This window comes from Argopecten irradians, chromosome 3, assembly GCF_041381155.1.
Source record: "Argopecten irradians isolate NY chromosome 3, Ai_NY, whole genome shotgun sequence".
Classification (NCBI taxonomy): Eukaryota; Metazoa; Mollusca; class Bivalvia; order Pectinida; family Pectinidae; genus Argopecten; species Argopecten irradians.
Window position 1 is genome coordinate 25636237 of NC_091136.1, and position 17037 is coordinate 25653273.

Below are 17037 nucleotides of genomic sequence, written 5' to 3' on the forward strand. Positions count from 1 at the left end.
TCGTTTAATTTTCTTTAAAATTTGCTCACTTAAAGATTGGTAGATAAACTGTTTATTAAGGCTTTTATTTGAAATTTGACCGTGCAGTTTTGGAAATATTGTACTCTCAATAACCCTATTTTACCGTCTTGGTTTCTCAAAATAGAATTTTACACACATATTTTCAAAGCTTGGTAATTGACTGAAATAGTCCACTCTTAAAAATACAATAATTGTGAATTTATCACGCGAATGCGTGTAAATGAGGCCTAAAAAGGCCCAATTTTTGCATTTGAATTTCAACTTAAATACCTAATTTCAAAAAATTGTGTCGTTTAATTTTCTTTATTTTTTGTCCACATAATAAAACAGTTGTTTGGGTTATGATGAAAGAATATAAAAAAAATTGACCGCGGAATTTTTGAGTAATTAGCCTTTCTATACCCCTACCCCCTAAAAAAATGACTTTTTTCAGAATTATATTATTAGACCAAAATCGAGCGGTAATATTTTTATAAAGAACATCTTATATATTGAATATTATAAAGTGTAATAGTCTGATAATATAAATTGTTATACCTGTTAATGTTATGTCACGATGCCATCGATTTGATGCTATACAAAGCTAAAAAATGGCACAAATAAGCAATCATTTTGCCTGGTTATAAAATCTGAAAAATGATTTTGGAAAATACCATGTAAAGATTTTACTTCAATTACCCTTTAGACAATCCATGATTTTATATTGCTTTAGCGGAAAAATATTTTATCAAAATCTATCTTTCCATCGTCAAGATATCTTAGCTTCAATAGTCGTTTGAGGCAGATATTCAAACAACATCAATTTGAATTTGGCGGGTATCAAGCTTTCGGCAAACCGAACTAAGTACAATATCGACAAATACGCCGTTTATCGACTATACTATCCTGATTTTAACGTTAAAAGGAAAGATATCGTTAGACAGATAACATATAGATCGCTATTCTTCATAATCTTAGTCACAAAAGAGTTTTCATGTGCATTTCCGAATGCACTCATTGACCCGAGGAGGTCCGAATGAACGGTGCATTCGATCACTGTTCGGAACGTCCTTAAGACATAAGATTGATGCACTGTGAAGGTTCTTGGTTTTATGCTTTAAATATGTGTAGATGGAAACATATCTACAGAAGTCATCCTACAGTGCACAGCTCACTGTAAAAATGTGAATTCAAATTGTAGACCACAACTTCACTTCATGGTCTGACCATAATTTACTCATTTCATTGCAATGTAGGGGTAAATATAATGATTTTTGGCAGTACTGCAAAAATTCATTATGATCTCTTACTTGTTTGTGTAAAAGTAAAACCTATGCATTGTAAGCCTTGTAATTATCAAAACTCTTGGTGATGCATAATGTATTAAAAGGCCAACGGACATGAAGAACACAAGTTTTATGGAACCTAACAACCTGTTTGCAATAGAAATAGAAAAGAGATTAGTATATCAATTTCTCGGTTGCATAATGTAATTGTCGGCGCTTTATGCTTTCTATATATAAACCATGACTGACTTCTTTATCTTGAGTAAGTTATTTGATTGTTCTTTAAACAGCTTACGGCCATCTTTATTACTGCTTTTAACGATGTCTACCTTTCCTTTCTCCCTTAGGCGTGGACCTGATAGCGTGGATTATGAAGAACGTGGATGTTGAAGACCAAGGTAAGAAACAGTTAACAGGCCTGGAGCATTATATATATATATATGTATATAAACTTTACACTCTTAATTTACAGCCAGTTTGTAAGTCCAATGCTGCCAAGATTCTGGCACTTGTGGTGGAGAATCCAGAGTACAGAAATACCTTACACATCTGTACAGGAATAGTTCAATTTGTGTAATGATGTGTATTTTGCCTTTAAATGTGACAGGGTTGTATTATGACTCCAGCAGCTGTTGCCTTCTATATGCTCCTAACTATAAGCTGGTACATCCCAGTAAGTGATAAATTTACGGTCATTTTGACATTGCTCATTAGTTGAAAACTTGCTCCAAGGAATGTTGTATCAATTAGATCAATTCTGTTTTCTTGTGCTTGCTCATAAGAACAAAGGTTGAATAATGAATATTGTTTTAAATTACTGTTTAAACTCATTAAAAAATGAAAATTTCATGGCAACGTTAGACTTTTTCATACATGCTTGTAAGGTGAAATCTAAACTGAGGCAATAGCTTATAGAACGCCAAACGAACTGAAATATCAAATAGTGAATCCTTGTCATTCCACTACATACCAGAAGAAATATTTAATTAGTTTGGGGAATCTTTTTATCTCTCATTCAACATATCAATAATAAGCAATTATTTGTTTTGATTATTAGTAAGGAAGTTTTGGAAACCTTTCTTCAATATTCTATTCAGGTTAAGTAAATCTTGTTCATCTGCTATTCAAGGTCCTTACTTGAAAACAGTCAAAGAAACTTAGAGTTATATATGAAATGTAAAGTTGGATTATCAGAATTAAATCCATATTTTATAATCCATATTTTATGCATTGTGTTTAACAGCTCGGTCAATAATATTTAACCTTAACCTTGTTACATGTACAAAAGGTTAATGAAACTGCCTATTTGACAATGCTCTGAAATCAATGAATCTATATTTCAAGGTTATCATAATGACTCCAATCTGATAAATATTGCATTATCAAAAGGTTGGAGTTTGTCATTAAACTGTCGCACCTGGAAGCATCCCTCTATAATTGATGACGAGTTCTCACACATCTTTACCTGTATGGAATCGCATACTAATTTACTAATGAAATATTCCATTCAGGTGAGCAGACATTTCCAAATCTTGAGACTATTAGCCTGATGGCCAAATATCCGGGCTATTTATTTCTTAATGCCGTCTAATGATCAGGACTGGACGAGGATTTCAGCCATTGTATGTCAATATACACAAGTCACTTGAGCTTGTTAAAACGGCAGCAATGACGTGGGACAGAATGAGCTCTATAAATTTGGCAGGATCAGACTGTGATGGGTTTCCATGTAATGGAGGAATTTCATCCAACTGATAGGATTGGAGCTAGAAGTATCTGTAGGAACTGATGCTTGGCCAAGCTTACCGAATCTCTGTGGCCCCTCCCACGATCTTACTTTGTCCTTCTTATCCCCATCAAGTGTTAATTATGAAAAAAAAGAATTAAGTAAATGAGGTTATTTATCCCCAGAGGTACTAAGCCCTAAGGAGCAATAAGCTCTGTGTCAAGGTCAAGCTGATTAGTTTTCCAGTATTACCATTGATGGAGAGAATTACACTCCTTTGACCTTGTAGATACATATTTATTACACCTGTATAATTATATACACTGTATAACCTTTTTTGTATTGCTAGAGAATGAAGTCCAAACATGTCATATAATTCAGACAGAGAAATAAACAGTTTATAACCTGAGGTGTTATGCCTTGTAATCCTTTTCTCTATCATTTGATCCCCAGACAAAGTCAAAACCAATTCATTAAGCTTTGAGTGACCATTTCCTTAACCCTTTTTCTGCAACTTTTTTACATACAAATGGAAGCATTTGGTCCCTATTTGGATGGAAGCATTCTTGGATATGACTTGGTATAACTTTTGGTTGACCTGGTATAAGGTGTGGCCTGGTGTGACTCTGGGTTGACCTGGTATTAGGTATGGTCTGATTAACTTTGGGTTGACCTGGTATTAGGTATGACCTGGTATGACTTTGGGTTGACCTGGTATTGGGTATTTCCTGGTATTAGGTATGGCCTGTTATGACTTTGGGTTGACCTGGTATTGGGTATTTCCTGGTATTAGGTATGACCTGGTATGACTTTGGGTTGACCTGGTATTGGGTATGGCCTGGTATTGGGTATGGCCTGGCATGACTTTCGGTTGACCAGATATTTTATATGACCTTGAATGACTGGGTTGACCAGTTGTTGGGTATGGCCTGGTATGACTTTGGGTTGACCTGGTATTGGGTATCCCCTGGTATTGGGTATGGCCTGGTATGACTCTGGGTTGACCTGGTATTGGGTATTGCCTGGTATTGAGTATAGCCTGGTATGACTTTGGGTTGACCTGGTATTGGGTATTGCCTGGTATATCTTTGGGTCGACCTGGTGTTGGGTATGGCCTGGTATGACTTTGGCTTGGCCTCGTATTGGATATGGCCTGGTATTAGGTATGGCCTGGTATGACTTTGGGTATGGCCTTGTATAACTTTGGGGTGACCTGATATTGGGAATGGCCTTTTACTACTTTAGGTTGACCTGGTATTGTGTATGGCCTGGTATTTGGTATGGCCTGGTATAACTTTAGCTTGGCCTGGTATTGGGTATGGCCTCGTATTGGATATGGCCTGGTATTAGATATGGCGTTATGTGACTTTTGGTTGACCTGGTATTGTGTATGGCCTGGTATTGGGTATGGCCTGTTATGACTTTGGGTTGACCTGGTATTGTGTATTGCCTGGTATTGTGTATGGCCTGGTATTAGTATGGCCTGGTATTAGTATGGCCTGGTATTAGTATGGCCTGGTATTAGTATGACCTGGTATTGTGTATGGCCTGGTATTGGGTATGGCCTGTTATGACTTTGGGTTGACCTGGTATTGTGTATTGCCTGGTATTGTGTATGGCCTGGTATTAGTATGGCCTGGTATTAGTATGGCCTGGTATTAGTATGGCCTGGTATTAGTATGGCCTGGTATTGGTATGGCCTGGTATTAGTATGACCTGGTATTGTGTATGGCCTGGTATTGGTATGGCCTGGTATTAGTATGGCCTGGTATTGGGTATGGCCTGGTATTAGTATGGCCTGGTATTGGGTATGGCCTGGTATTGGGTATGGCCTGGTATTAGTATGGCCTGGTATTGGGTATGGCCTGGTATTGTGTATGGCTTGGTATTAGTATGGCCTGGTATTGTGTATGGCTTGGTATTAGTATGGCCTGGTATTAGTATGGCCTGGTATTAGTATGGCCTGGTATTAGTATGGCCTGGTATTAGTATGGCCTGGTATTAGTATGGCCTGGTATTGGGTATGGCCTGGTATTAGTATGGCCTGGTATTGGGTATGGCCTGGTATTAGTATGGCCTGGTATTGGGTATGGCCTGGTATTGGGTATGGCCTGGTATTAGTATGGCCTGGTATTGGGTATGGCCTGGTATTAGTATGGCCTGGTATTGTGTATGGCCTGGTATTGTGTATGGCTTGGTATTAGTATGGCCTGGTATTAGTATGGCCTGGTATTAGTATGGCCTGGTATTAGTTTGGCCTGGTATTAGTATGGCCTGGTATTGGGTATGGCCTGGTATTAGTATGGCCTGGTATTGGGTATGGCCTGGTATTGGGTATGGCCTGGTATTGGGTATGGCCTGGTATTAGTATGGCCTGGTATTAGTATGGCCTGGTATTAGTATGGCCTGGTATTAGTATGGCCTGGTATTAGTATGGCCTGGTATTAGTATGGCCTGGTATTGGGTATGGCCTGGTATTAGTATGGCCTGGTATTGGGTATGGCCTGGTATTAGTATGGCCTGGTATTGGGTATGGCCTGGTATTGGGTATGGCCTGGTATTGGGTATGGCCTGGTATTAGTATGGCCTGGTATTGTGTATGGCCTGGTATTGTGTATGGCTTGGTATTAGTATGGCCTGGTATTAGTATGGCCTGGTATTAGTATGGCCTGGTATTAGTATGGCCTGGTATTAGTATGGCCTGGTATTAGTATGGCCTGGTATTAGTATGGCCTGGTATTAGTATGGCCTGGTATTGGGTATGGCCTGGTATTAGTATGGCCTGGTATTAGTATGGCCTGGTATTGGGTATGGCCTGGTATTAGTTTGGCCTGGTATTAGTATGGCCTGGTATTAGTTTGGCCTGGTATTAGTATGGCCTGGTATTGGGTATGGCCTGGTATTAGTATGGCCTGGTATTGGGTATCTGGCCTGGTATTAGTTTTGCCTGATATAACTGTGATTTTTCGTGGTGTGACTTATAGATTGATTTATTGCTGCTGTCGGTACACTGATAGGTATGATCAAATAGTCAATAGCTACACCAGCTGTGGTGGAAGAACCAAATTCCATCAACGCCTGCCTTGTCATTTCTTGATTAGATTTCATATCGGCTATGAATGCCAACTGATAGCAGAAAGATATCTAAATATTCTTTGCAGTTCTCTTTTCAACTTCACATTTCCTAAACTAAATCTGTTACGATTCCTGTGCAAATGGAACAACTCAAAGCAGAAACGTTGATTGCAATTCCACTGCTATTGAAAATTCTATAGCACTAAATGCCTGCTATGATCTATTCTCTTTCTTTGTATAATAGCTACTGAAAAGATCAAGCATAAAGCGTTTTGACGTTAAGTTAGGTTAAAGATATAAAATTGTATGCAGAACATTTGTAGTGAAAGTTTATATCAAACGTTGTTAGAACTTACACATATGATTTATTGGAATAATGTGGATCCTTTCACAAAATCTGGATATCTTTATGCTATGAACCCAAACACAAATGTAAAGCTATTTTCCCAATGTATTTCACAAAGCTGTCACTGTGACAGCTCAGACATCTTATTCCCAACATATATGCAGAGTGTGCACAGAGCTTGAATATTAGGGAGCAGATAGGCTTATAGTGGTAGACATTGATTTTCAGCCTTCAAGCCACCAACACATGGGTACAACATCTGATGGTCTCTGTCACTGACTCAAGGTCATCTGTTTAGGTCAACATACCATCACACATGTTGTCTGTGTCCATAGCCACCAACACATGGGTACAACATCTGATGGTCTCTGTCACTGGCTCAAGGTCATCTGTATAAGTCAACATACCATCACACATGTTGTCTGTGTCCATAGCCACCAACACATGGGTACAACATCTGATGGTCTCTGTCACTGGCTCAAGATCATCTGTATATGTCAACATACAATCACATATGTTGTCTGTGTCCATAGCCACCAACACATGGGTACAGCAACTGATGGTCTCTGTCACTGGCTCAAGGTCATCTCTATAGGTCAACATACCATCACACATGTTGTCTGTGTCCATAGCCACCAACACATGGGTACAACATCTGATGGTCTCTGTCACTGACTCAAGGTCATCTGTATAGGTCAACATACCATCACACATGTTGTCTGTGTCCATAGCCACCAACACATGGGTACAACATCTGATGGTCTCTGTCACTGACTCAAGGTCATCTGTATAGGTCAACATACCATCACACATGTTGTCTGTGTCCATAGCCACCAACACATGGGTACAACATCTGATGGTCTCTGTCACTGGCTCAAGGTCATCTGTATAGGTCAACATACTATCACATATGTTGTCTGTGTCCATAGCCACCAACACATGGGTACAACATCTGATGGTCTCTGTCACTGGCTCAAGGTCATCTGTATAGGTCAACATACTATCACATATGTTGTCTGTGTCCATAGCCACCAACACATGGGTACAACATCTGATGGTCTCTGTCACTGGCACAAGGTACTCTATAGGTCAACATACCATCACACATGTTGTCTGTGTCCATAGCCACCAACACATGGGTACAACATCTGATGGTCTCTGTCACTGGCTCAAGGTCATCTGTATATGTCAACATACCATCACATATGTTGTCTGTGTCAATAGCCACCAACACATGGGTACAATATCTGATGGTCTCTGTCACTGACTCAAGGTCATCTGTATATGTCAACATACCATCACATATGTTGTCTGTGTCCATAGCCACCAACACATGGGTACAACATCTGATGGTCTCTGTCACTGGCTCAAGGTCATCTGTATAGGTCAACATACCATCACACATGTTGTCTGTGTCCATAGCCACCAACACATGGGTACAACATCTGATGGTCTCTGTCACTGACTAAATGGTCATCTGTATAGGTCAACATACCATCACACATGTTGTCTGTGTCCATAGCCACCAACACATGGGTACAACATCTGATGGTCTCTGTCACTGACTCAAGGTCATCTGTATAGGTCAACATACCATCACACATGTTGCCTGTTTCAAGAGCAACCAACACATGGGTACAACATCTGATGGTCTCTGTCACTGACTCAAGGTCATCTGTATAGGTCAACATACCATCACACATGTTGTCTGTGTCCATAGCCACCAACACATGGGTACAACATCTGATGGTCTCTGTCACTGACTCAAGGTGGCTCAAGGTCATCTGTATAGGTCAACATACCATCACACATGTTGTCTGTGTCCATAGCCACCAACACATGGGTACAACATCTGATGGTCTCTGTCACTGGCTCAAGGTCATCTGTATAGGTCAACATACCATCACATATGTTGTCTGTGTCCATAGCCACCAACACATGGGTACAACATCTGATGGTCTCTGTCACTGGCTCAAGGTCATCTGTATAGGTCAACATACCATCACATATGTTGTCTGTGTCCATAGCCACCAACACATGGGTACAACATCTGATGGTCTCTGTCACTGGCTCAAGGTCATCTGTATAGGTCAACATACCATCACACATGTTGTCTGTGTCCATAGCCACCAACACATGGGTACAACATCTGATGGTCTCTGTCACTGACTCAAGGTGGCTCAAGGTCATCTGTATAGGTCAACATACCATCACACATGTTGTCTGTGTCCATAGCCACCAACACATGGGTACAACATCTGATGGTCTCTGTCACTGGCTCAAGGTCATCTGTATAGGTCAACATACCATCACACATGTTGTCTGTGTCCATAGCCACCAACACATGGGTACAACATCTGATGGTCTCTGTCACTGACTCAAGGTGGCTCAAGGTCATCTGTATAGGTCAACATACCATCACACATGTTGTCTGTGTCCATAGCCACCAACACATGGGTACAACATCTGATGGTCTCTGTCACTGACTCAAGGTGGCTCAAGGTCATCTGTATAAGTCAACATACCATCACACATGTTGTCTGTGTCCATAGCCACCAACACATGGGTACAACATCTGATGGTCTCTGTCACTGACTCAAGGTGGCTCAAGGTCATCTGTATAGGTCAACATACCATCACACATGTTGTCTGTGTCCATAGCCACCAACACATGGGTACAACATCTGATGGTCTCTGTCACTGACTCAAGGTGGCTCAAGGTCATCTGTATAAGTCAACATACCATCACACATGTTGTCTATGTCCATAGCCACCAACACATGGGTACAACATCTAATGGTCTCTGTCACTGCCATGTCAATTTCTATAAATGAGGTATTGTGTGAGCATAAGATATTACAAAGACCTTTGCAAAAGCAGAGTCTTCAGAGGGATCACTCTTTTGGTGACAGTTATGCATAAACCACATATTCGCAAAGAGGTTTCCATGCAATAACTCCTTTCAGCCAATCTTTAAACAAACCTTCATTACATCAGGTACTTTCTTAAGATTGCTTTCCATTAACAAAGGTCAAAGGTCAATTGGGATTGGGTTTCAAGGTCAACTGTCAAGGTCATTAGATGGCATGAAAATGTACATTTCTGTGCGATAAATCAAGATGCAGACAACACATCCACTTTTGCAAAATATTTGTCTGATGAATGTTTTTTGAGCCACCAACACATGGGTACACATTGATGGTCTCTGAATGGGTTATCCAAGCATGAATGCCTGTAAATACTGTCAACATATCACACATTATTTTTTGTCTTTGTCGAGGCATAGCACCTAGCAACCCTAATGGCATCCCATGGTTACTTTTTCCCAATGAGTCACTGTCACTGATAGTCAAAAATGACAACAATACTACAGATTTCTGTAAGCTCAATATTGACAACAATATCATGTATATGTTCTCTTGTCCATAGCCATGATTCATGGGTAACATCTGATGGCTCTGTCATCTGACTAATGGCTCAATTATTTGTATAATCATTTTACCGAGCACATAATCTCTGTCTGTGTCCAAAAGCCACTTTGACAACTCATTTCTACAACATCTAATGGTCAAGGATATTCTGAAATCACTGGCTACAAATCTCAAAGGATCTGCTTTAATTACCATGGAAATTTTCTGTGTCACATAGCAACCAACACATGGGTACAACATCTGAAGGTCTCTGGTCACTGACTCAAGGTCATCTGTATAGGTCAACATACCATCACATATGTTGTCTGTGTCATAGCCACCAACACATGGGTACAACATCTGATGGTCTCTGTCACTGACTCAAGGAGGCTGAAGGTCATTGTATATGTCAAACATACCATCACACATGTTGTCTGTGTCCATAGCCACCAACACATGGGTACAACATCTGATGGTCTCGGTCACTGACTAAAGTGGCTCAAGGTCATCTGTATAGGTCAACATACCGTCACACATGTTGTCTGTGTCCATAGCCACCAACACATGGGTACAACATCTGATGGTCTCTGTCACTGGCTCAAGGTCATCTGTATAGGTCAACATACCATCACACAATGTTGTCTGTGTCCATAGCCACCAACACATGGGTACAACATCTGATGGTCTCTGTCACTGGCTCAAGGTCATCTGTATAGGTCAACATACCATCACACATGTTGTCTGTGTCCATAGCCACCAACACATGGGTACAACATCTGATGGTCTCTGTCACTGACTAAATGGTGGCTCAAGGTCATCTGTATAGGTCAACATACCATCACACATGTTGTCTGTGTCCATAGCCACCAACACATGGGTACAACATCTGATGGTCTCTGTCACTGACTAAAGGTGGCTCAAGGTCATCTGTATAGGTCAACATACCATCACACATGTTGTCTGTGTCCATAGCCACCAACACATGGGTACAACATCTGATGGTCTCTGTCACTGACTGGCTCAAGGTCATCTGTATAGGTCAACATACCATCACACATGTTGTCTGTGTCCATAGCCACCAACACATGGGTACAACATCTCAATAGGCGGAAATAGAGGCCCAATAGGGGAAATAGAGGTAAATCCTTTAAATCGCTACTTGTCATAGAGTTCTACATGGATTTTGAAACCAAATTTGGCCACAAACATCCTTTGGGGAAGGGGAACAGAGCTTGTATAAATTTTGGCTCTGACCCCCCGGGGGCAGGAGGGGCGGGGCCCAATAGGGAAATAGAGGTAAATCCTTTAAATTGCTTCTGTCATAGAGTTCTACATGGATTGTAACTAAATTTGGCCACAAACATCCTTGGGGGAAGGGGAACAGAACTTGTATAAATTTTGGCTCTGACCCCCCGGGGGCAGGAGGGGCGGGGCCCAATAGAGGAAATATAGGTAAATCCTTTAAATCGCTACTGTCATAGTCCCAAGTTCTACATGGATTGAACTAAAATTTGCCACAAATATCCTTGGGGGAAGGGGAACAGAACTTGTATAAATTTTGGCTCTGACACCCCCTTGGGGGCAGGAGGGGCGGGGCCCAATAGGGGAAATAGAGGTAAATCCTTTAAATCGCTACTTGTCATAGAGTTTTACATGGATTGTAACCAAATTTGGCCACAAACATCCTTGGGGGAAGGGGAACAGAACTTGTATAAATTTTGGCTCTGACCCCCGGGGGCAGGAGGGGCGGGGCCCAATAGGGGAAATAGAGGTAAATCCTTTAAATCGCTACTAGTCATAGAGGTCTACATGAATGTAACTAAATTTTACCACAAAATATCCTTGGGGGAAGGGGAACAGAACTTGTATAAATTTTGGCTCTGACCCCCCGGGGGCAGGAGGGGCGGGGCCCAATAGGGGAAATAGAGGTAAATCCTTTAAATCGCTACTTGTCATAGAGTTCTACATGGATTGTAACCAAATTTGGCCACAAACATCCTTGGGGGAAGGGGAACAGAACTTGTATAAATTTTGGCTCTGACCCCCGGGGGCAGGAGGGGCGGGGCCCAATAGGGGAAATAGAGGTAAATCCTTTAAATCGCTACTAGTCATAGAGTTCTGCATGGATTGTAACTAAATTTTGCCACAAATATCCTTGGGGGAAGGGGAACAGAACTTGTATAAATTTTGGCTCTGACCCCCCGGGGGCAGGAGGGGCGGGGCCCAATAGGGGAAATAGAGGTAAATCCTTTAAATCGCTACTTGTCATAGAGTTCTACATGGATTGTAACCAAATTTGGCCACAAACATCCTTGGGGGAAGGGGAACAGAACTTGTATAAATATTTGCTCTGACACCCCGGGGGCAGGAGGGGCGGGGCCCAATAGGGGAAATAGAATTAAATACTTTAAATCGCTACTTGTCATAGAGTTCTGAATGGAATGTAACAAAATTTGGCCACAAACATCCTTGGGGGAAGGGGAACAGAACTTGTATAAATTTTGGCTCTGGCCCCCCGGGGGCTGGAGGGGTGGGGCCCAATAGGGGAAATAGAGGTAAATCCTTTAATTCGCTACTAGTCATAGAGTTCTGCATGGAATGTAACCAAATTTGGCCAGAAATATCCTTTGGAGAATAAGAACTAAGTTTGTATAAATTTTGGCTCTGGTCCCCGGGGCAGAAGGGGCGGGGCCCAATAGGGGAATTATAGGTAAATTCTATAAATTGCTACTTAATTGTCCTAGTGTTTTGTATGGATTGTAACTAAATTTGGCCACAAACATCCTTGGGGGTAGGAGAACAGAACTTGTATAAATTTTGGCTCTGACCCTCAGGGGGCAGGAGGGGCGGGGCCCAATAGGGGAAATAGAGGTAAATTCTATCAATCGCTACTTGTCCTAGAGTTCTGCATGGATTGTAACCAAATTTGGCCACAAACATCCTTGGGGGAAGAGGAACAGAACTTTTATAAATTTTGGCTCTGATCCCCTGGGGGTAGGAGAGGTGGGGCCCAATAGGGGAAATAGAGGTAAATCCTTTAAATCGCTACTTCTCATAGAGTTCTGCATGGATTGTAACCAAATTTGGACAGAAACATCCTTTGTGGAAGGGGAACAGAACTTGTATAAATTTTGGCTCTGACCCCCAGGGGGCAGGAGGGGTGGGGCCCAATAGAGGGATTTAGAGGTTAATATTAAAATTCCTTCAGAAAAGAAACAATGAACCTGTGTTCAGAAAATTATTTGGCATTACAAACCAGGTGAGCGATACAGGCCCTCTGGCCTCTTGTTAGATATACATTGGAACTTTTCTAAACCAGATGCCACACGGACCTGCATATTTGGCTGATATAGCTAGGTTTTGGGATTATTCAGTTTTTAATTACTATCAATTAGATACTTTTTATCACATAATTACAACTAACCACATTTTGGAGAATTTCGCTTTCAAAATGTAAATGTGCTGCAGAATCCACAAGAGGAATGAATTCATTTTTTCCCGGCATTTTTGAATCCTGACGTCACTTCATTTAATAATGTTTCTGCAGTGACATCACTATAGATTTTCACAGCCAATGAAAATCGCAAGAGGCTACATTACACTAGTGACATATGCTGATATAATTCATGGGCAACGTCACTGAATATCAGATCGCTTCTATTGTAGATTCTTAATGTTTTATTCCACAGCAGTTAAATTTTTCAGCTAATTATTCATTATATTGCACAAGTTTCTTTTCACAATATAAATGCTTCAAATGAATACATGTTTTAGAAGCAGGTATTGCTTTATCTGCATTTTTAGGTCACCTGAGACAGTCTCAAGTGACCTATTCTAATCGCCGTTTGTCCGTCGTCATACGTCGTATGTCCGTAGATAGAAAGGTCTTAAGGTCCTTTACAAAAATTGTGAATTATATGACCCTGGGGTCTCTAGTTTCCCCCTGGGGAGGAGGTTAAGTTTACTATAGTTTATATTGGGAAAATACATTTTTGAGCATTATTTGGTCATTTGTAATAGGAAATGAGTCAAATGTTGTCAGAATAATCAGTATGAGATGGCCATTTAATCCTATTAACAAATTTTCTATGACTGACGCCCAGGGGCCTTAGGGGCGGGGTCAAAAGGGTCAAATAGGCTAAAACTTCAAAAATCTTCTTCTGAAATTTTGGAAATGGTAGAATCAAATACTTTTCACAGATAGAAAGGTCTTAAGGTCCTTTACAAAAATTGTGAATTACATGACCCCGGAGTCTCACATTTCCTCTGGGGAGGGTGTCAAATTTACTATAGTTTATATAGTGAAAACACATCTATGAGCATTTTTTGCTCAATTTTCATTGGAAACGAGTCAAACTCGGTTAGAATTATTAGCCTGAGATAAAATTTTAACATCATATCCATATTGGTCCAGGTCGACCCCCTGGGGGCAGAGGGGTTGGGCCAAAAAAGGTCAAATAGGATAAAACTTCAAAAATATTCTTCTAAAATTCTGCAAATGGTAGAATCAAATACACTTTATAGATGAAAAGGTCTTTAAGTTATTTTCGCTCCGAAAAAAAATCAATGAATAGGCCAAAAATGAAATGAAAACCCATGTCAATTTCACAATATTTTGTATATGATATGCCCAAGTAAATATGTTTTTTCAAATATCATATAAAAACACGGGGTCCTCGATCAAAAATTTCACAATTTTGTAAGCTTGAATTTTGTAACTCGCAACCCTACCATCCCATTTCATCTAGTGCTAAGATGGGTTATATTTTGACTATTTTTTTGAAAAATCATGCCGCAAAAAAATTTCCAACAATCACATCAATTCATACGGTTTTTGTTGATATTATATCTGGTTATGTCTGTTTGTTTTTTAAGATTTTCTCCAAATTGTGTGTTTAAAGAAATCCGTAGCGATTTTTAGAATTTCCGGAATTTCGAATGTTTCGGTCCGGCCAGGGGTCCCGTCTTATGATTTAATAACGACGAACGGCACTTCCGGTGTTTGATCCATTCCCATTTACGACCAGACCGCAAAAACCTCAGAAATAGCATATAATTTTCACTTCACTTGCTTTTTATTTGAATTATTAATGATTTTAACATTCAATATTATATGTAACAATTTTCACCTATTGAAAAAATATCCAAGTGTGATCCCGTGGCGATCGGAAACCATTCTGGAATTCAAAACACACCTCCGCAACTTCCGGTATAGCGTCAAATGAATTGGCGCGATTTCTCAAAAGTATGACCTACCTTGAAGTGTGTTTTTATAAAATATTAGTAAATTATATGGACCCTGGGTCTCACATTTCCTCTTTGTGAGGGGTCCAAAGTTTACTTTAGTTTATATAGGAAAAACATATTTGTGAACATTATTTGCCAAATTTTCATAGGAAAGTAGTCAAACTTAATTAGAATTATTAGCCTAAGATATAGCATTTTAACATCCATATCAGTCCTCGATAACCTTTAGGGGCAGGACCAAACAGGGTCAAAATGATTAAGATTTCAAAAAATACTTCTAAGTTCACAGGTTTGATGGAAGCAAATACTCTTCATAGTCTAAAAAGTCAAATTTATAAATCACTGACTAACTTCAAGGCCCAGCATATAGTGTTTATATCATAATATGTCTTTAATTTGTTTCATTATTTGTTTCATTATATATTCTAACTCAGGTGACCATTAAATCCCATGGGCCTCTTGTTTCAGTGTAACTATATATTTTTTTTCAGTAAATAGATTTTTTTCTGAAATTGCATCGATTAACAAGTAAAAGATATGAGCAATTAGCAACAAATGAGGAATAATTATTGACAATTTCATTTTTTGGTGGAATTGATTTTTTCTGAAATTCCAATGATGAACATACAAAATAAATGGATGTAATCAGATCCAAAACAGGAAAATAATTGGCATTAAAAGGTCAAGGTCATCCAAAGCAAATAAGTACATTAGTACTAAGCTTATAACAAATGATATTTTAGGCGAGAATGGTCAGTATGTGGCTATATATGGACCGAGAGTACAGTGATCGGAGTATGTGTCTAGCCTTATGTGTCTCTATACACCCATCAAAACAGAGAAATATTGACCAGTAATCTGTTCACTGTTACATCTCTGTAGCTGCCGCCGTGTTGTCACCTCACTATTGATGAAACGTTCCAGGAAAAAATGACATAGGAAACCAAATATAGGACAAAGACCAGTAGGACAGAGATTATAGACAATGGGAGATATGACACTGAGGTTATAGGCCATACGGGCATAGGCCATACGGACGTATTATAAAACAAATAATAAAAGGCATATAGAACAAAACAAATATCAAACAGCATATAGGACAAAACAAATAACAAACAATATATAGGACAAAACAAATAACAAACGATATATAGGACAAAACAAATAACAAACAACATAAAGGACAAAGAGATAACAAAAGACTTAGAGGACAAAACAAATAACAAACGATATATAGGACAAAACAAATAACAAAGGACATATAGGACAAAACAAATAACAAACGATATATAGGACAAAACAAATAACAAACAACATATAGGACAAAACAAATAACAAACGATATATAGGACAAAACAAATAACAAACAATATATAGGACAAAACAAATAACAAACGATATATAGGACAAAACAAATAACAAACGATATATAGGACAAAACAAATAACAAACGACATATAGGACAAAACAAATAACAAACGATATATAGGACAAATCAAATAACAAACGATATATAGAACAAAACAAATAACAAACAATATATAGGACAAAACAAATAACAAACAATATATAGAACAAAACAAATAACAAACAATATATAGGACAAAACAAATAACAAACGATATATAGGACAAATCAAATAACAAACGATACATAGGACATAACAAATAACAAAAGATATAGAGGACAAAACAAATAACAAACGATATATAGGACAAAACAAATAACAAACAGCATATAGGACAAAACAAATAACAAAAGCCATATAGGACAAAATACATAACAAACAGCATACAGCATTACAAATGAGTTATAGGACAAAATAAATAACAAATGGCATATAGGATAAATTACATAACAAAAGACATATTGGATAAAATACATAATGAAAGGCATATAGGATAAAATACATAATGAAAGACATATTGGATAAAATACATAATGAAA

The 17037-nt window shown here is 39.2% G+C and overlaps 1 protein-coding gene across 2 annotated transcripts in view; it reads left to right on the forward strand.

Annotated features, from left to right (window-relative positions):
• LOC138317988 (regulator of G-protein signaling 7-like) overlaps positions 1–3477 on the forward strand; it is a 58744-nt gene extending 55267 nt beyond the window's left edge. The window contains exons 4-5 of one of the 2 annotated variants that reach the window (XM_069259994.1): positions 1634–1684; positions 2798–3471. In XM_069259994.1, the coding sequence (XP_069116095.1) occupies positions 1634–1684; positions 2798–2877 (131 nt within the window). In that variant the 3' untranslated portion in view covers positions 2878–3471. Of the gene's footprint in view, positions 1–1633; positions 1685–2797 lie in introns of both variants that reach the window. The other variant, XM_069259995.1, reaches the window with a different exon arrangement.
• Positions 3478–17037: the final 13560 nt, after the last annotated feature.